Source organism: Manis javanica, chromosome 15 (genome assembly GCF_040802235.1).
Source record: "Manis javanica isolate MJ-LG chromosome 15, MJ_LKY, whole genome shotgun sequence".
Taxonomy (NCBI): domain Eukaryota; kingdom Metazoa; phylum Chordata; class Mammalia; order Pholidota; family Manidae; genus Manis; species Manis javanica.
Genome location: NC_133170.1, coordinates 18291404 through 18311436, shown reverse-complemented (window position 1 = coordinate 18311436; position 20033 = coordinate 18291404). Strand labels below are relative to the sequence as shown.

The following is a 20033-nucleotide window of genomic DNA, read 5'->3' as shown; positions in this document are numbered from 1 at the left end:
GGAGTACCTCCCAGTTTATACCATTAAATTCCAGTGTAACTTTTACGTGTATTTCTGAATTGCACCATTAAAAAAAAAATCAGTGAGTCATTTCCTGGTAAAAAGAATAAATATTTTTAGTTCCGAGTGCCACACAATTCAAACTAGTTTAAACCAAAGAAGAACAGTATTTGTTCAAGCGATACTCTGGTATTTCCTATAATCAAAGGAAGGGTTGAGCATTGAGCAGCTAGGGCAGGAGGAGGCTTGGGAAGCAGCTCAGTCTCAGAGGGACCAGACCGGGGGCTACACCCCTGCAGGCCCCCCCATGATATTTCTCATTGCTGCTTCTCTCTCTGTCTAGGCCCCATGTTCTTTTGCCACAAACCAACCTCTTTCTCCTCGTGGAAAACATGATCAACAACAATCATATAGATTAGCTAGCATCACATCCTATAGCTTCCATTGTTGCCAAAGGAGAATATTGACTCTTTCTTGTTCATAGTTTGAATTAAATAAAGGGGAGAATCCTGATCGCTGACCTGGATTGCAATGTGCACTCAAACCCCCTGCGGCCACAGAAAGCAGAGGCACGGAACAACCCGACGAGTCTGTGGAACCATGTGGCTAAACCAGGGGAGGAGAGGAGTGTCCCCAAAGAGGGTCGCTGAGAGAGCCAGACAGTAAGTGATCAGGTCCTGGCTTCAGAATGCCAAGAATCTGGAAAGCAGATTTCAAATCCTAAATGCTAAATGCTCAACTTAGAGCATGCTGAGGGCTCTTATACCTTTAAATACAAATGAGCATATTCAGTAGCATTTATAAAGGAGGTAGGAATGTCCTAAGCTGGGAATCCAAAAACCTGGGTCCTCACTACCATCTTGCCATTAAGTAATATTGAAAAAAAAAATCACAGTTTCTCATTGCCTCAGTTTGTTCATCTGTAAAATGGGTTGGGTGAACTAAATCAGTGGTTCTCAACTAGGCCAGTACCATGCAGTCCTCAAGGGGGATTTACGAATGTGTGGGAGTCTTTTTGGTTGCCCCGATGTCTTGGGAGGAAGCTACTAGTGTTATTTAATGGTGAAAGGGATGAGGATGTTAACAGTTTTGCAGTGAGGACAGTCCTCCACAGCAAAGAATTGTCCTGGGCAGCACTACTCCACTGAGAGGCACTGGACTAAATGCGGGACAGGAATTCAGCTGAGCTTTGTAACACATGCGCATCTGTCGGGCTTCTCCGGAGAAACAGAACCAGCAGGACACAGACTCACATATGTTAATTATATAATTATATCATGTTTGTATAATCATTATATGTATAGCCTATATGTGATAATAAATAGGAGATACACACACATATACACACACACACATATATGAAAAGACAGGTTCATTTTAAGGAGTTGGCTCACACCAACTGAGAGCTGGCAAATCTGAAACAGGCAGGGTGGGCTGGGAACCCAGGAAAGAGTTGATGATGCCACTCAAGTCCAAGGCAGTTTGGAAACAGAATTCCTTCCTCTTCGAGGGGCCTCAGTCTTCCCTGGTAAGGCCTTCAGCTTAGGGAGGGTAACCTGCTTTCTTAAAGCCTATTGATTTAAATGTTTCACATCTAAGAAACACATTAATGCAACATCTAGACTGATGTTTGCCCAAGCAGCTCAGGGCTACAGCCTGGCAGGTTGAATCATACAGTTAACCACCATGCCATGTTTTGAAGAAGTGTTTAGTATTTTTATATAACATGAAGCTTTTTTTCATACATCTTCGTTCTTAGAATATTATTCGTCATATATGTGATTTATCTGGTGCCAAATCCTGATATTGTATCCCTGCTCTGGTGAGCAAATACGAATTATTCTCAAGAAGACTATTTTAAGACTCACATCGTGTGTTTTGAACTTCCAGTTGCTCACTCAGTGACTCATTGGTCTGAATTTTTTGTTTTTTTTCATTTGCCAGCCTGCCAGGCATTACCAGCCCCCAACCCCACCCCACCCGCACATCCTCAGGTTCAATGTCAGAGTATCCTCATCTATTTTCAAAGATTCATTATGCTCCCCTACCTGATTTCAGGGTGCATGACAGACCCGCCACATGCCAGCCCTCAAATTTTCCTGAAATTGGTAATTAATTGAGGCTGAAGGAAAAAATGGTTCCTGCTCTAATGGGAACCCAAGAGGTTAGTATTAAGGTGGCTGAATTAGTCAATCTCACTAACTCCAGTAGCTGAACAGTTATTTGTTCTGTTTATATTAATGCTTATTCCTTGTATTCATTTGATACTGACATTGAAAGATCACACTCATATTGAGAAATTACATCATTTGTAAGCATTATGCAAATCGAAACTGATGTCTGGATTTGCATATATTACCAATACAACTATAAGTCATACATGAAGGTCTGTGAGTTGCTACTTTGCATTCACTGAATAAATTCCTTTTTCACTCTGCATCTGATTTTGGATCTGCTGAAAAGAGTGATTATCCTTCTGAGGAAGATACACATCTTATCTTAAGGAGGCTTGGGACCCAGGCTTTCCTGAAGAATTAACAGATTCAATTCCTCATTCTGTGGGTCTCATATGGAAAGGGTTTTGAAGAGCCAGGCTTTAGAGCTTGAAATTTGAGGGCCCACAAGACATATTGCTTATTCTGCCATTAATTTCTGTGCTTTGTGTTTGATAGATGCTAGTGAACATGATCATCTTTGTTCAGAAATGTGGCTGCAAAGATCAAAACAAACCACACTGATTGCTGTGTAGTTCATGAGAGATGACCTTTGATTTCTGGTGTAGCTGCTCATTTGTAACTGTTTTTACTTGTGTTACAGTCCAGTTAGTTCACTGGAGCCCTACCTGTAGTCACTGAAATAAGTCACCTCAAATCCTCTCCAACAGTGACACCAGAGGTCTCACTTTGCCCTTAGACCTGAGTTTTCCCTGCTCTCCTTCCTAGTTTCCTAAGGCTGGTCTCTGTTTCCAAGTGCCTGTACTAGTAATTTGTCCAGTGATAGGAGTGCTGCCCCATCTTATGGAGGCCTGGACCCTGTGACCTATTGCTAGACTTCCCTGAGGTGGATCTCCTTCTTACCCAGTCTTCCATCACTGGCCCAAGATGTCCATCACTACTGTGCCCCTGTTCTTCCTTTAGGGTACCTGTTATGGGTTGAATTGTGCCTCCCAAATGGTAAGTTGAAGACCTAACATTTAGTTTCCCAGAATATGACCTTATTTGGGAACCAATTACACCATTGTAGATGTAATCGGTTAAAAAGAGGTCTTAGGGGGTAGGGTGGGCACCTAATGCAATATACATGGTGTCCTTATGAACAGACAGTTATGTGAAGACTCAGAGGTGAATCAAATGTCATGGGATGACAAAGGCAGAGACTGGAGTTCCACAGCTGCAAGTGAAGGGACACCACACATTGCCAATGAACCAGGAGAAGCTGAGAAGAGACAAGGAAGGATTCCCCATAGGTAACAGAGGGCATGTGTCCCTGCTAACGCCTTGGTTTCACTCTTACAGACTCCAGAACAGTAAGGCAATTGATTTCTGTTTTAAGCCACCCAGTTTGTGGCACTTTGTTATGGCAATCCTAGGAAACCAATACAGAAAGTTACTAAATACCTTGTTCTAATCCTTCCTTCTCCTTTTGTGTTTACCTGAAAAGTAACCTATATTTCCCATTGGACCTTTTACATGCCATGGATGAAACTTCTTCTGTCAACACCACTGGTCACATAGTTTCTCCTCACTTGTGTTGTAGTCAGGTAATCTGATCATCTGACTCTGATTCCCAGTTTATCCCAAAGCAAACACTTAGTGTTCATCCACTGCTGACATCGTTAGAGGCTCTAAAGCCAGAATTCGGCCTGTGCTCTTCTCAGAAGATGATGGTGCATGTTACGAGCTGGAAGTATCCTCCCCAAATTCATATGTTGAAGTCCTAAGCCCCAATGTGATGGGATTTGGAGATGGGATTTGGGGGAAGTAATTAGGGTTTGGCGGGGACGGTCATGTGAGCACACGGGGAGATGGTGGCCGTCTACAAGGCAAGAGAAGTCTCGGAATGAAACTGACCTTGCCAGCACCTTGATTTTGGACTTCCCAGCCTCTACATATGAGAGATACATTTCTCTTGTTTAAGAGACGTTTTGTTACAGCAGCCTGAGCTGATTGATACAGTGCACATGCCTACACTCTGCTTTTCAAGACTATGCTTCAAATACAGCCAACACAACAGAGGCTGCCGGTGGGCTACGTGCATGACTGTATTAGCTTCTTAGGGCTGCCATACCATAACAAATTACCACAATCTTGGTGACTTCAAACTACATAAATTTATTCTCTCACACTCTTCTCCCTTTTACCAGGACACCTGTTCAATTTAGGCCCCACCCAGATGATACAGGATGACCTCATCTCATGATGCTTAGCACAACTAGATCTGCAAAGACTGTTTTTCTTAACAAGGCCATAAACTCAGGCTTTGGAGTTAGGATGTGGACATAGCTTTTGGGGATCACCATCAAACCGTCTAGAGATGACTGTGTAGCCTAGAAAGAAAACCCGCAATGATAAATTCTAATAGAAATAAAACTAGCAAAAGAAAATTCAAAAATGATTTATGTTGGTCTCAGGCCATCACCTCATACTTGGCCTTTATGAAGATTTAAACCTCTGGAGTTTCCAGATGGTTAGAAAGAAAATAACTGCTAAGCTGCTGAACTGGAAACTCAGCATTTGATTTTCCACTTAGTGACAGGCTAGATTGCAAAAGATTACAAAGCATTTCATGTAGTCTGTTCCTGTTTACTGCAATTCAGCTTTGGCAATTTACATTTACAGTGTTCGGACAATTCAACCTTTCCTATCAACTGAGGGCATTGACAGCAGGAAGGCAGCATACAATTAAAGTTCTATCAGCTGGTCAGCTTCCGTATGTGCTCCAGCTCTCAGCCTCAGTCTGTTTCCACAGTTTCTTTAGTATCTGCGGGCTTTTCCTGTGGCTCATCAGTCTGTCCTCAAAGCAGGGAAGAATTGTTGGTCTCTTGGTGCAAACGGCAGAAGAGGGAGAAATAACGAAGCCAGGCAAAGCAAAATAATCATAACAGAAGAATTTCAGGACCACTGTTAATAGTGCTACATGAATATTTGTTGAGTTTAATCATTCCATTTGATAGTCACTATACACCAGTGAGGTGCGGAGTTATTATGTGTCTTGTCTTACAGACAATTAAACTGAGGTTAATGTGAGCTGAACTCTTTTTCCATGACCCTACAGTTTATGAGTGGTACATCAAAATAAGCCAGCTGTTTTTACAAACTATAAAGGCCTCTCTAAAGGATGCAGATTTCCAAAATAATTTAAGCAATGGAAACATCATTTAAATAAGCTTATAGCTGCCAAGAGGAACTGACTTCAGATTGACACTGATTTGAAGTTTGCTGAAAATAAGTTTTGTTTCTTACATGAACGATATAGTCAGTCTTTGAACACCCTTTAAAATGGAAAAACCAATTATAAAGTAACAGTGACAGGCTTCTGCTTAAAGCCACTTGGTTAGGAAGGATTTTGCCTGGGGTGGGAAATCTTCTAATTTTGTGAATCGAGGGTCAAAGACAGCAGAGTTAGTCTTTAAGATTGGCTTCAACTTGGGTCAAACAGCTTGAGATTTTGTGATCTTGAAAAGCCAAAAGTGATCATCAAAAGAAAAGAGAGGTCTGGAGAATTTAGCTCAGTTCATGCATGTTGACTCATGTTTGCTTCCCAATGCCAGTAAGCACATTGAGCTACTGAGGCATTTCTAGGTGCAAACAGCAGAGGACCCAAGAACTTGATCTCCAAAGCATATGCTTGCAAAGGTCACTTGAATCAAGACAGCAAGGGCGTGAAAGAGATATTCCTCTCAAAACACCATTCATAGGTCCCATCCTCTTCAAAAGTCTATCAGAGACTCTCCAAAATTCCTCCCCCAGAAGAGTATTCCTCCAGCTTATGACTCACTGAAGTCATAATTGGGAGGAATGATGAAGAGTAAAGCTTGTGCACAATGTTAGCATTCTATATGAGTAAATAAAATTTACAGCCAGTCGTTTCTATACTGCCTAGTAGAAAAAATAGTCTTAATAGTCCTAGAGAAGGATGCATACTATAGGCAATCCCGTTTGTAGATGGTTATCTATGCTGTTGACTTATGTTTCCCTCAAATTTTTACAGGAATATAAGTAGATCTGCTGCACTGGCGTGCACGGTACAATTTCAAGGAGCACCATTCACATAGACCACAGTATGAACAATGCCTCCGGAGAAATCCAGACAGCCTGACAACAACCCCTTGTTTCCTATCACACACATGACATAGAAGTTTAAAAACCCCCTTTGCCACTTTGCAGTAATACAGCCTTTTTGAAGTGTGATGGTTGTCTGTTAGTATAAAAACTGCTTGCCAGCTCACCTTCTCATAATAGGATTTAGAAGAGTACGGATGCATACAGGCAGGTATTTGGATGTTCTTGTTTCCTGAAAGATTTGTCTATCCACTACTGATTCATCCCTACATTTGGGCTTTCATTTCTCAGCTATTCATTACAGACATGTCATGACTGTCAATCTTACATCTGATAACATGGAGACTGTGCCCTATACATTGCCCCTCACTCTTTCTTTTACTCCTTTCTCTAAGGTTCATTGCCCACAGGAGAAATACCTACATTTCTTTATAAGAATAGGAGATATTTATGCAAACTGCATACATTTCAGTTACTGTATATCTCCAAAAATTGAAGACATATTTGTTTTAAAATTTGCCACACCCTGAGTGTGACACACATAATTCTCACCTTCTCTGCATGATCACTAAGCTACCCAAAGTATTCCTGTTTTATATTAGCTATTACTGCAATAATGTTATGCAAGCATTGTGGAGCATAAATCTCAAAATCTCGGGGACCTGTAACAATATTTGTTCTCCTCATGGAGGAGTCTGTGGGACAGCAGGGACAGTTCTGTTTCAGCTTATGGGTCAAAGTAAGGTTTTCTCCATGTTTCTTCTCATTCTGGATGAGCCGCTTCCCCAGACACGTTCTTTCCACAGGGGATGGCAGAAGTGCGAGAGGGTACGTGAGACTGAGGGAGCACATCACGCTTCGGATGGGATATGAGTTCTACCCAGGCTCACTGGCCAAAGCATGTGGACGACTGTGGGGTGAAGTCCTCTTTGCCCGCAAAGGGAGCTACAGCAACGTCATACAGCAAAGGGGATGTGATGATTCTGTTACAGGAGGAAGTGAAGATCAGGCACTGTGAACAGCAATCCAGTCCGCGCCGTGTCCAGAAGTCTCAAACCTGTTCTCTTTCATTTTCAGGAGTTGAAATTGATTGGACTGGATATTCCACACTTTGCTGCAGACCTTCCACTGAACCGGTGTAAAAATCGTTACACAAACATCCTACCATGTAAGATGGTGCTGACCCTCCTTATGTCCTTCAAGGGCTAAAGGACTGTCACTGCAGATCGGCCAGTCTCTGGCCAGACCCAGCTGTGGTCTGAATCCTCAAGGCCATCTCTGTGCTTGCACTGAAGGCATTTGTGCTCCCATATCACTAGATCCTGTCACAATGAGGGAAGATTTAATTAGTATGCTTGTAAATGAATTGTATTTGAACAGAAAAGCCTGACCTTTAGCTCTGAGATCAGAACGTCTTAGCCAAATTAGGGATAAGGTAATTTGTGCTTTTGTAAACTGCTTGTGTCCATTCTTTGACAATGGAAAGAGGCACCTGGAAAAGTGTGCAGTGTATTGAAACGCCTCCTCTTTCTGACTTCTGGCAGGCTCATTTCATTTTTTAATGAAAGCAACATTCCCGAAAAAAGTGATATGAATAGCAGAAAACAATTAAAACATTTTCCAATATGTATTTAAGTTTCTCCTCTACTATATAGAGGGTGGGGGACCTGGGAGAGAATGGAAAAGTGGGAAGGAGGAAGCTTCAAAATCTCTAGAAAGAGAAGTGTCTCCTCAATGAGGTTTCTTGATAAAATTATGTGGTATTATCATTATAACACCTTACATCTGTACAATTTCAGAATTGACTTTAATTTGAAGTCTCCTTACAAAAATCCCATGCAACTCCATCTTCTCTTCTCAACAGACCTATACGGTCATTTAGAGCAATACAACTGGGTCCTCTGATTCCTTAAAGGAAGTGAACTCTCTGGATGTACTAGGTGAAATGGAAATCATGGACTTGGGCTTCATTCTATAGCCTTCCATACCATCAAGGCGGCTGGGAGAAAATAATGACTGAGAAATATTTGTATCTTTATTTAAACAAGAAACTACGATTGAGGTATGGCTAAAATGTCAAGCTAGTGAAAACCTTATCCAGCCACTCAGTCGCTGGCCGATCTGACTTGTTGGTAGAGAGGGTCAAGACAATGCTCCCTCCCAGTCTGATTTTTAAGATTTCTTTTCTGTTTGTTCTTCACAGACGACTTCAGCCGAGTGCGATTAGTCTCCATGAATGAAGATGAAGGTGCGGACTACATCAATGCCAACTACATTCCTGTAAGTAAAAAAATAATTAAGAAGTCGGGCATCCACCTTCTAGCCCAGCACAAGGAAGACTCTTAAGACCAGAGGCATGGGTCAAACAGTGAAAACACAAAACAAAACAAAACTGTTTTCCAAGCAGCAACCCAACTGTAATGAACAGTTCACATTATTCCACTTCTGAATAAAGAATAGGGGTGCAGAGCCCACAGATGAGTAATGGTCAGATTTCTTTGTAAATGTCTAGTCAAAGTGAAAGTCAATAGAAGTCAGGAGTTATCTGAAAGATCATCTTCTTGTGTTCGGATCCAGTTTCGGCAACCACATTCAAAGGGCTCCGCCTGAGCCCCTGTACTTTTAACAGATCCATAAAGATACTAGTTGGAATCATATACAAGTGAGGGTGTGATTTTCTTAGGCTTCAGGGAACAATGTCTAAAATCATACAGACCTCCACAGTCGGTCCCTCTGCTGGGCTTTTGGATGAAAACGGGAGAAAACATGACCTAGGCGTGCGATCCTTGGCCAGGAGTCTCCCCAGGGAATTTTCAGGGTTTTTTTTCACTTGTGTGGAACAGCATTTGGTGTCGACAGTGGCTCCTTCAATGAGAACTTTGTCACTTATTTTTCAGGGATACAACTCACCCCAGGAGTATATTGCCACACAGGGGCCACTGCCTGAAACCAGAAATGATTTTTGGAAGATGGTCCTACAACAGAAGTCCCAGATGATTGTCATGCTCACTCAGTGTAATGAGAAACGGAGGGTAAGTGCCTAATGGGACTGTCCCCACTCAGCAACAAAATCCGTACCAGCCACTGCCATGGGCTGGCTGCTCACGGTGCACCGGCAGCCGTTCTGCTCACTTCACTGTCCGCCCTCACAGTAATCCATGCAGTTCCTCAAAGGCCAAGTACTTTTCAGGCACACAGACTATTTCTTTCCGAGCCTGTGTTTTACAAGGTTGTGTTATTGTCGCTTCAGGTGAAGTGTGACCATTACTGGCCGTTCACAGAAGAACCCATAGCTTACGGAGACATCACTGTGGAGATGATCTCGGAGGAAGAGCAGGACGACTGGGCCTGTAGATGCTTCCGGATCAACTATGTAAGTCATGAGGCCCGAGCTCAGGTGCTGTCCCCGCTGAGGGGCCCTCCCAGGTGTCAGCAGCCCAGCCCAACATGGTGGAAGAGGATGAGGGCTCAGACTTGGCAACACGGCCTCCTGCAAGAGGAGAGCCCCGCTTTTAATGTACTTGTTTCCCATTTCATCAACAATGGTGTGGATGAAATGGCTGGCCTGGAAGATCTGAGGAGCTGCAATAAAACGTCTGCGTGGCTCCATCTCCGATCAGCCCCAGGAGAGAGTGGACGCGGTGGATCACCGCTCAGGCACGAGCGAGGAGGGAAGGGCTCCCACTGCCCATCCTGACCACAGAGGAGTGTGATCCGGGTACATAAGGCCCACTTAACACTTTAAACTGAACACTTGAGCCCTGATACAGAGTCTGGGCTTGGTTTTTTCCCTTGTTGTGTTCTGGTTGGGTTTTTATGATTTCAAAGGCACTTCTAGACCTTATGAATCATGACTCCATATCTCTTTTGAAATGCTATTGGTTTTTGATTGTTACAATGTCAGAGAGCTCACTTTTTCCCCTGAGGCCTGTTCCCTCTCTGATGACAAGACTGTGAGATGACTGGGGCCGCTTGTGTGCCAGCTACGTGAGGCCATCAGCCATCGTCACCCTGTTCCCTCTTCCCAGACAGCAGCCCCAGAGAAGAGGAGGGGATTTTTACCGGTATTCTCCACTCGGACACACTCACTGTTGAGGACAAAGTTTAATAGGAAAGTCCTCATTGAAACGTTCTCTGCTGAGAAACAACCCTTCCTGATAGTACAGGTCAGGGGGTTGGCAAAATGAGGCCTGAGGACATACTGACCCCGGCCTGCTTTGTAAAGCCCGTGAGCTATGAGTGAGCTTTATATTTTTAAGTGGTTGAAAAAAATTAACAGAATCATATTTCACATGAAAACCGATGTGGAAATTATATGAAATTAAAATTTCAGTGTCCATAAATAACATTTTATTGAAACACAGCCACACATTTGCTTATGGATGCTTCTGACTGCCTATGTGCTGTATTAAGCTTGAGTAGTTGCAACAGACACAAAGACCCAAAGAACCTAAAATATTTACAATCTGCCTTTTACAGAAGATGTTTCCTGTCCCTTAATATAAACAATGGACAATCATGTGAAAGGCTTGAAACGTAGGAATAAAATGTTAAATAACAAATGCTTCCTGGTAAGGTGTTCAGACAGCACTTACAAGCATTTGGCCCCAGGATTCCCCTCTTTGGCTGTAAACTTACAGAATCTAAATTTTGAGTTTCCTGGATGGTTAAATCGCCAAATAACATTGTGCTGTGCTAATGAATACATTTTTCTATTTGTTTAATTTTTTGTGTTTGTTTATACTCCTCTTTATTCTTTCCATATTGATATGTGGAAACTTTCAGAGTACAACCAGATAAAATGATACCCATCAGGAAATCAGGGTAAGAGTAATTTCGGAATAACTAAAGTAAGATGTAAGAAGCATTTTCTCATGTAATAAGAAAAGAAGGGGGAATGACAATAACACACAATTTGGCACTCACTAATACTTGAAACTTGGCATGAACTGAGTAAGAACCAGCCGCTAAAAAGCAGCAAAAATTTACTTATTCCCATTGACAAGTGCCTTGCTGGTCAGCTGACAAGGATCACCCTGGTTCTAAACACCTTGCTCTGCCTTGCAGCTGTAAATAAACTAATGACAATGTGAATGTTTCCTCTTTTTGAACCACTTACATATTTTAGCTAAATACATTTCCAGATTAACTGTATTAGAATAGATATACATTATATATCTATTTTATAAATATATGAATGGACAAGTGTTTGTGCTAAGCCTGCAACCAGCATTTGGAAAGAGTATACATTTTTGTGCAATTTTCTGGGCAACCACAGTTACCTAGTGATTGAATATCCTTAAATGTTCATGGCGTTGAGTAATTGAGTCATTCTGCAAACAAAAAATAATGCATGGCTTACACGCTTGCCATACTTTCTGAAGACAGCAGCGCAGGTAGCCAGCATCTTTGACTTTATGCTCCTGGTCAAGGAAGAGCCCTTGAACACAGAGAGGGAGGCCCTGCATGTGGCTGGGGGTGTGGCCTTAGGTGTCAGGGGACAATGGGTTTAACTGAAGTGCTGACATTTATACTTATATAAATCTTATCATAGATTTAGTTATATACTTTATCTATACGTTTGTTTATATTTATACACCACCTAAGACTACCAACTCTTTGAAATTCATTTCTCTTTAATATCTAAACTATAACTTTAGCTCCAAACTCATGGCCAGGCCAAACTCTTCCAAATTAATGATGTATTCCATCTAAAAAACCCTTTTAGATATGAGAAAACTGGTGGTGAGTTTGTCTTGGGTCAGGTCTCTTAAGAGAGCCCAAGACAGGGAGAGTCACACAGGCGGTGCGATCTTGGGTAACGTCTGAAAGGGAACATTCTGAAGAGAAGCAGGGCAGGACAGGACAGGAGGAAGCCACACCCAGCTGTGGGGTCAACTGAAGTCTAGCCTCAGCTGCTTCCCGGAGTGTGGGGCATGAATGGCACTGTGGAGTTGCCCCACCCTGGTGTGGGGGGCCTCTGGCAGCCTGGTGTCGGCCCTTCATTAGCTGCAGACGGCCCTCTGCGGGACGACATGCTCTCCTGGGCAGCACGGCAGCTCCCTTAGTGCGGGACAGCTCTGAGGAGAAGGGTGCAGGTCTGTGCTGGAAGCAGCAGCTGGGGGAGGGTGTGCCAGCCTGGTGGGGGGGGGCCCAAGCCCCTTCTACGGGGCTATTTAATTTCTTGGCCAAAGCTGATGCAGTTGCTAAATGGCAGAGCCAGACTGCTCCCCCTGATCTGCTTAAGCTCTTACCTCTACACAGGCATGGATTAGTCTCTCTATCCTACCTTTTGAGGCTTTACACAATTAGGTTTTTCTATTTTCAGGGTCTGCTTTGTGCCAGACACCATGCTTAGAGCTGGAAAGGGAAGTGTACAGGCCAGGAGTGGAATGTGGCTTTACCTCCCCTGTCATTCACCTGTGACCTGCAGTGCAGTCCTGGGCTATCCAGCAGGGGGCCAAGAGGTTAATGCTTGTTCTGGCTTCTCCTCAAGGCCGATGAGACGCAGGACGTGATGCATTTCAACTACACCGTGTGGCCTGATCATGGTGTGCCCACAGCAAATGCTGCCCAGAGTATCCTGCAGTTCGTACATGCGGTCCGACAGCAAGCCACCAGATGCAAAGGCCCCGTGGTCGTCCACTGCAGGTACCTCGTCAAACGCATGTTCTGTTATGCACCATGGGGTTTATTTTATGAAAGAACTAGCCCACATTCCCTAAGACCCTGATCAGAGTGAATTAGCAATTAAGTGGATTATGATTTTTTTAAATTCATGATTAGCTGATGTCTTACTAGATACCTGACTTTTAAGATGGCTGTCTTATATCCTACAGCCTATGAGACAGATACTATTCCCATTTTGGGGTGAAAAAATCTGAGGAGAGGTTAAGGGATTCATACCAGTTCATGTAACTGGAATGTGGAGGAGTTAGGATTCAAATTCCAGGCACACCAGGATTCAAAGGCACACACATGCCTTTAAGCATTGTGTGATATTATTCTCTCCTTTCTAGGATTCTGAGTAGTTTATAACATGGCCAAATTAAAAATAGCTAATCCAAGCCCATAATAATTGACATAAAGGCAAGATGAGGAAAAGGAGAAATTAAAATATTCCACTTATTAAGATAAATGTGCTTATGATTTCTTTTCAAGACTGTCTCCACATTTCCTGTCATTTGAAGGGGGCTATTCAATCTGCTGCATTATCAAAAATCAAGGGCCACTAATCCCTGATGGAAAGAGTTATCTTTGATTTGAAGTTTTCTTTCCTTCCAAGTGAACAAAGCTCCATTAGAACCCATCAACATGACATCACATCGTTGTAAAATTTTATGCAACCCCAAAGAAGCAGGGGGTATAAGTGCACTCTTATTGTTCATCAGATATAGAAGTGGGATGACATTTAGAGGAGGCACAAGTTAACCTAAGCAGTTGTTAATCTATAATCCTGGATCTGGCACCTCAGACAGAGAGAGAGAGAGAGAAAGGAACATGTGTCTCCCTATAAAGGAAAATGCTTCATAAACTACCCAGTTTCTGATTAGGAAGGCTATCTTTGCTGTCAGTCATTACACATTCCCAGGTTAAAAGCTTTGCTTCACCAGATATAATGATCTAGTCTCAAAATGGAACTTTTCAACAGCAGAAAATAAAGCTGCTTACCCATGTGGTCAACCTTGGGCTCCTTTCCCAGCAGGGCCAGGGACAGTCCCAGATGCCACTTCATAGGTGTTCGGCCAGAGGGAAAGCATTTTATCTGAGAAGTTAAGTTCTCGGAGGGAAGTGCTGCCTAGTAGAAAAAGCAAACTGGGGCTCTGAATTCTAGGCTTTTAGGGTTGGATTTCTGTCCCAGCATATAAATTCCTTTGGCTTTCTCTTTATTTCATATTTCATCACAGTTCAGAGCTCAGAACCATTTGGCAGTGCAGTCTATGAGTAGGTGGGAGAAAAGAAGAGCTGGCTTTAACACGGAGAACTGGGGGCTGTGGTGGGCAACTGGTCCGGGTAAATCACTCTACTTCCCTCAGCTCTTTGAGCACTGGGATTTGGGGACTAGAAGAGACGGGGTCCAAATATTAAATCTGATTGGGAGGCAACTATCTAAAAGATCTCTGGGAGATTGAAGCAGGGCTGGGACCCACTGCAAGGGCAGATGAGCTGTTCAGAGGGAGGATCTGGGATGGAACTCAACCTAGGGACCAGGGCACCCGACCCGCGCTGGCCCCGGAGCTAGAGCTGCAGCATGCGTGTCCCACCTAGACCCTCAAGCTGTGTATGGAGGCCTAACTCTGAGGCTGCTCGGGAGACTGGGTCTCTTCCTGGGCGTCAGCTCCCTGGGGGTAGAACTGGCTCTCCGAGGGGATTGGGGGGCTCCACGTGGCCTCACTCCTTTCCTGGAAGCAGGGCACTGAGTGCAGGGAGGCAGGTTGGGCCCTGGGCAATGCAGACCCAGACCTCTTTAAGGGAAGGAGCAGTGATAGGTGACATTAGAAGACACACCTGCTACAACTGCATGCTTAAAAAATTGGTAAAATACTGTCAGGAGTTTAGTCTTCCTTTCTCTCAGTGGCACTACCTGTATTTGTTTCTTTTTCTACGGCCAATTTTGTTTTCGGCAGTGTAGAATACTGGGAGAATAATGTGCTGTCTAAACACCCTTTCACAGTGCTGGCGTCGGGCGGACAGGGACGTTCATTGCCTTGGACAGGCTCCTGCAGCACGTTCGGGATCACGAGTTCGTGGACATCCTCGGGCTGGTGTCCGAGATGCGCTCTTACCGGATGTCTATGGTACAGACAGAGGTAGGGCCGTAACCCACGTGCATCTGAAAACTTGCCTTTGTTTGAAAAACTTCGTATTCAATCTCATGTTTCAAAACGATGGTCTTAAATTTTTATTTCCATCTGTTAGTCCCAGTTTCGAACTATGCTTGCTCAAAGGTTTCAAGGTAGGAAGGGAGTAGATATGAGCCTCTAGAAATCCATTCCGTGTATAGCGCTTATACTTTTATTGGTGTACTATGCCCTTCAGCTGCCCAGAGCATACGGATGTGTCTATGAAAGAATAAAACCTCTTTAGACAGACTGAGAGTTCAGGGAAGGTAACAGCTAATCTGGGTAAATGCTACCAAGTGGACACGATAGAACTGATGTGATTTGATTCATGTTTGAAATGCAGGCTTTGATTCAGTAAGTTTGTCGTTCATTTGTCCTCTGTGTGACTCTGTCCCAGTTGCCTTTTGATGATGATCAAGGTTGGATTCATGCTTCCTGTCTGCCTTATGATTTTAAGGATTTTCCAGCCCCTGACCTACCAGCCATTGCCAGTTCCCTTGATCTAAATGACCGTATTCGTCATTGTAACAACAAGGGAGTAGCCGCAGACATCCCCAGCAACGCTGAATGCTCCCTCATCCCCTTTCGTGCCAAGTTCTCTCCTCCCCCGAATCCTCAGACCTGGCTCAGGGGCAGCCCCAGCAGGGCCAGCACACAGCATCCACCCCCCCAACCCCCCACCCCCACCAGAGCAGTAGTGGGTGTGTACCTGTGGGTCCCCAAACCTAAGCACAATAGCTTCAGAATCCAAGCCACCCAGTACTCACCACTTCGTGGCTTCAGGCACACTATAATCCGATTTCTCAAGGAGTGTGTGTGGGAGGAACGCTTGTGGAAAGGAATAATAGAACATACCTGGCCTGACCTCTTACTCGATTGCCAGGAGATTAAACGCTGCCTTGGTCTTCCGCCTGCTCTTCCCACTAGCCACCACTAGATGTCAGTATAACTCAGAAAGCCTGCGGTACTAGCCGCGTCTCACGCCGCTCCCAAGTTTCTTTTTTTCCCAACCCATTTCTCTTTTCTCTCCTGCCTCCCCATTTCCACCTGACCAGGGCTTGGCACAGCCGCTCCAGTGTGTTTCTTTCTGAGCTCTAGCAGCATCGTACCGCTCTGGAAAGAGTAACCCATTCGCATTCGGATGTCCCATTGCTGATTAGGAAGCAAGCCTGTATATTTGTGTCCTCACTTCCCTGAGCGCGCACAGCCCAGTCCTGCTGCATCTCATTTACTGCTGTGGGGACGTGATCGTTACCTTGTCATCCTAAATTTAAAACGCCCTGGTTTCCCAGAGAAGCCCATTACCTGGTGATTAAACAGAGCTTTATGAACCGGTCCCTATTTTTGGCTTTCCCTTTCATTAATTTACATCTAATATGTGATTAAAACTCCCCATTAGGTATATTCACCCCCAGGCTTCAAAGGGCCACTTCTTATTTTAACTATTTTGGATTTGATGAATTGTCTGTCCCATTGACTTTATTTATACCATGTATAACTTTATGACTTCGATTATAGCATGTCTGCAGTTGACTTTCCCAACTACAGAATCTTAATCTTTATGTAAAACTACCTTCACATGGTGGACCCTCCACCTAATTTTCAGTACCATTAACTTTCTTCAGGTGTGGTAATGACACAAAACTAGGGCAGCCACCCTGTGCCTTTCGGCAAAGCTGAGAAAATATTTTGTTTTCTCCCTAACTTTCTTGCCCCAAATTTTGGTTGTTTGGCTTCTCTGCTTATGGCAGCAGTTTAGGTCTGACATCTCCAAGGAACCAGTCTTTTAAAAGTCCAAAATCCCTTCCCTGAACTCTTGTGGGAAAATTCAAAGTCAGCCGAAGAGGCGGAGGTCACCACAGGTCACTGATTTTTCCCAACTGCTCCAGCTTCGCTCTTGAGTTCCCCCTGGGATTTTGCGGTGGCTTCTCGCCAGTTGGAGTGACTTATGTATGTCTGTTTTGTTAGTTATATCTGGAACATCTTGCCCATTTACTTTTATTTTCCCCCATGTTTATGCTCTTCATGGTTCAGCCTGTTATTTTGAGTGTTCAGGTTTTCCTAACATCCTTGTTGTGCCCAGTCACATCCCTGTCCTGCCGCCTCTGACCTTTCTGATGTTCGTAAGTAAAGAGCAAAGTAAATTATTTTCTTCAGCTTTATCATCCCAGAGTAACCCCTTCAACACAAATGATTTCAAGAGGCCAGAATGATTCTACAGCTGATCTCTGCCTCTGTATGTGTGTGTGTGTGTGTGTGTGTATATATATATGTATGTATATATATATATGTATATATATAAGTATATATATGTGTGTGTGTATATATGTATATATATATGTGTGTGTATATATGTGTGTGTATGTATGTGTGTATGTGTGTGTGTATATATATATATATATATATATATATATAATACAGTTGCCTATTGTGAACCAGGTCTCCTCCCATGGCTGATTTGTAACTTCTCCTACCTCCTTTAGGTTGCTCACCATCTTGATTCTGCCACCCCACTCCCCTCTGGAAATAGTGGAAGTAACAGACTAAATGGGCCATGTCCCCAGCTGCACATTGCAGGCGGCTGCCACCTGCTGCCGTGGTCAACATGCCCTCTCCCCCTTTCTCATTGACCCTGGCATGCGCCTTGCCCTGAAAGCAGTGGGGAGTCATTAGAAAGCCAGTCGGGGTGGTCAGGCCCGACCCCCCAGTGTAGCTACTGCAGACACAGCTCAGCTCCCGAATCGCCCACTCCTCACCTGTAAGATGTGAACTCCAGTGCTCGTGAATTGTTGCAAAGTGTACGTTATGAGAAATGATGTAATCTAGATAAGTGCTTTGAATCGGTGAAGTGCTGCATCTGGATGGCATTTTCCTCTCTTGGGTCCCTTCTATTTTTATCAAATGCTTTGTTTGATTTCCTCTAATAGGCTTTCCCTGGAGGCCAGTTAAGGCTTTGCTTTGAGCAGCCTGTCCTGATCAGCAAGCAGCTCACGCTGCTCAATTTCTTTCAGGGATGGCTCTGTAAATAGTTTATTATTTACTTTTCTTGTGGACTAGCTACTTTTTTTTCTTTTTTTTTATCCAAAGTTTGGCCACAGAGCAGTTATGGGTTAAAATGTCTGGCCTTATCTATGCCCAGTTCTTCACACAACACCATGTGTGATATCAAGATGTGTGATATGTGATATCGAGGAATATGGCTCAGTTATTGATGATGACACTGTCACAAAATAAGGGACTATATTTCCTCCAAATCTTACTGAAAAATACACATTAGGGTGAAGTATCACCCCAGCAAGATTTGAAGTATTGACTTCATCCTTTGTTTAAAGTTCTCATTTCAAAGGATCCTTAAAAATCCTGTGGACCTCTTGACAGGTTCTTATTTAAATTTTATTTCTAATATCATTACTTATAAAGTAACTCAGGGAAATAAAGAAAAAGAGAAGGGTCATGAAGTTACCTTGATTTCATGGCACAAAGCTATTCTCAGTATTTTAGTATATTTTCATCTCGGTCTTCATGCAAATATAACTTTTCCACTATTGTGCTTATATGCTATGCACACACGTTAATTTTATATTCAAATTTATCACTTAACATTTGGCTATGTGTGTCAACTCGAATGTCCCAAAGCTCTACAAATCTCATTTTAAAGACTGAATAATGTCATAATGTCATATCTATAATGACAGACATGCCATTGCTTACATAAGCCATTCTCCTTTTCAAAGGACATTAGATTCTTTTCCACTCTTTCACTACTATCTGTGTCCATCATGCCATTTATTGGCACTTTATTAATTATAATTCCACCAACAATAGACAAAAGTGACTGCTTCAGCAAACCCAGGTCACCATTGAATGTTACCTTTTTCATTTAACTTTGCTCACTTTGTAGATGCAAAACAATTGTTTTAATTTACATCTTTGTTCATTTGGCCATTTTTGCCTGTATTTTAGTATTTCTTCAGTTAAGTTCAAAAAGCACTTAATAAGCAAAAAATAAGTGATAGATATAGGATTAACACATCATCCCTGTCTCCCAGGAAAATTAGGTCTAGTTGTCGGCATGGTGTATTTATTTGTCAATTTAAGTGTGCATGTTACTGATGGGTGGCATTTTATAAATAAAAATTAAGGTATTACCATTTTGTCATAATTCTAGAAAATATTTGTCCCTTCCAGTTTCTAGTTTGCCATTTATTTTATTATTTTTACTGAACCACCATTTGAAATTTTTATTTCTAATTTATTCCATTGTTTTGAAGTTTAGAAAGTCCTTCCTTAAAGTAATCAGAGAGGAATTAACATATACATTTGATCCATAAACAATGTGGGACTCAGGGGTGCCAATACTCTGTTGCAGTGGAAAATCCACACATAAATTTTGACTCCCACCAAATTTAGCTACTAATAGTGGATAGCATAAATTGTCTACTAGGGTATATTTTGCACATTGTATGTATTATATACTCTATTCCTACACTAAAGCTAGAGAAAAGAAAATGTCTTTGCAAATTGTTGTAAATCTCCAAAAAATGTTCCAGTTTTTTTAAAAAAAGTCCATGTATAAGTGGACCTGCACAGTTCAAATCCATGTTGTTCAAAAGTCAATTGTATTTTCCTCTATTTTTATGGCTTTAAACTTCCTGGAGTTTTATTTTGATGTATTATGAGGTGATGCACTATTTTTTTAAAAATAGATCCACGTTTTATTTGTTGAATATTCATTGCTTTCAGCATTAAGTAGTGATGGTCTAAGCTCTCTTATTAATCAAAATACGTTTGCAATTGATTCTCTTGGATTTTCTAGTTATAAAGTTATGTCTCCTAAATCATGAAAATTGTTCGCTTTGACATCAGATCATAGTATTTAATATTGCCATAGTATTAAAATATTGTATCT

The 20033-nt window shown here is 42.6% G+C and overlaps 1 protein-coding gene and 1 long non-coding RNA gene across 8 annotated transcripts in view; one reads left to right on the top strand and one right to left on the bottom strand.

The window, feature by feature from the left end:
• LOC118973324 (uncharacterized) overlaps positions 1-20033 on the bottom strand; it is a 46175-nt gene that overhangs the window by 15896 nt on the left and 10246 nt on the right. The gene's annotated exons all lie outside the window — the stretch shown is intronic.
• The window catches only part of PTPRO (protein tyrosine phosphatase receptor type O), a 213054-nt gene that overhangs the window by 190571 nt on the left and 2450 nt on the right, over positions 1-20033 (top strand). For 5 of the 7 annotated variants that reach the window (XM_073223228.1, XM_073223227.1, XM_073223226.1 and 2 more), the window contains 6 exons: positions 7359-7449; positions 8485-8561; positions 9179-9313; positions 9532-9654; positions 12778-12932; positions 14956-15091. In XM_073223228.1, the coding sequence (XP_073079329.1) occupies positions 7359-7449; positions 8485-8561; positions 9179-9313; positions 9532-9654; positions 12778-12932; positions 14956-15091 (717 nt within the window). The other 2 variants (XM_073223230.1, XM_073223229.1) reach the window with 1 other exon arrangement.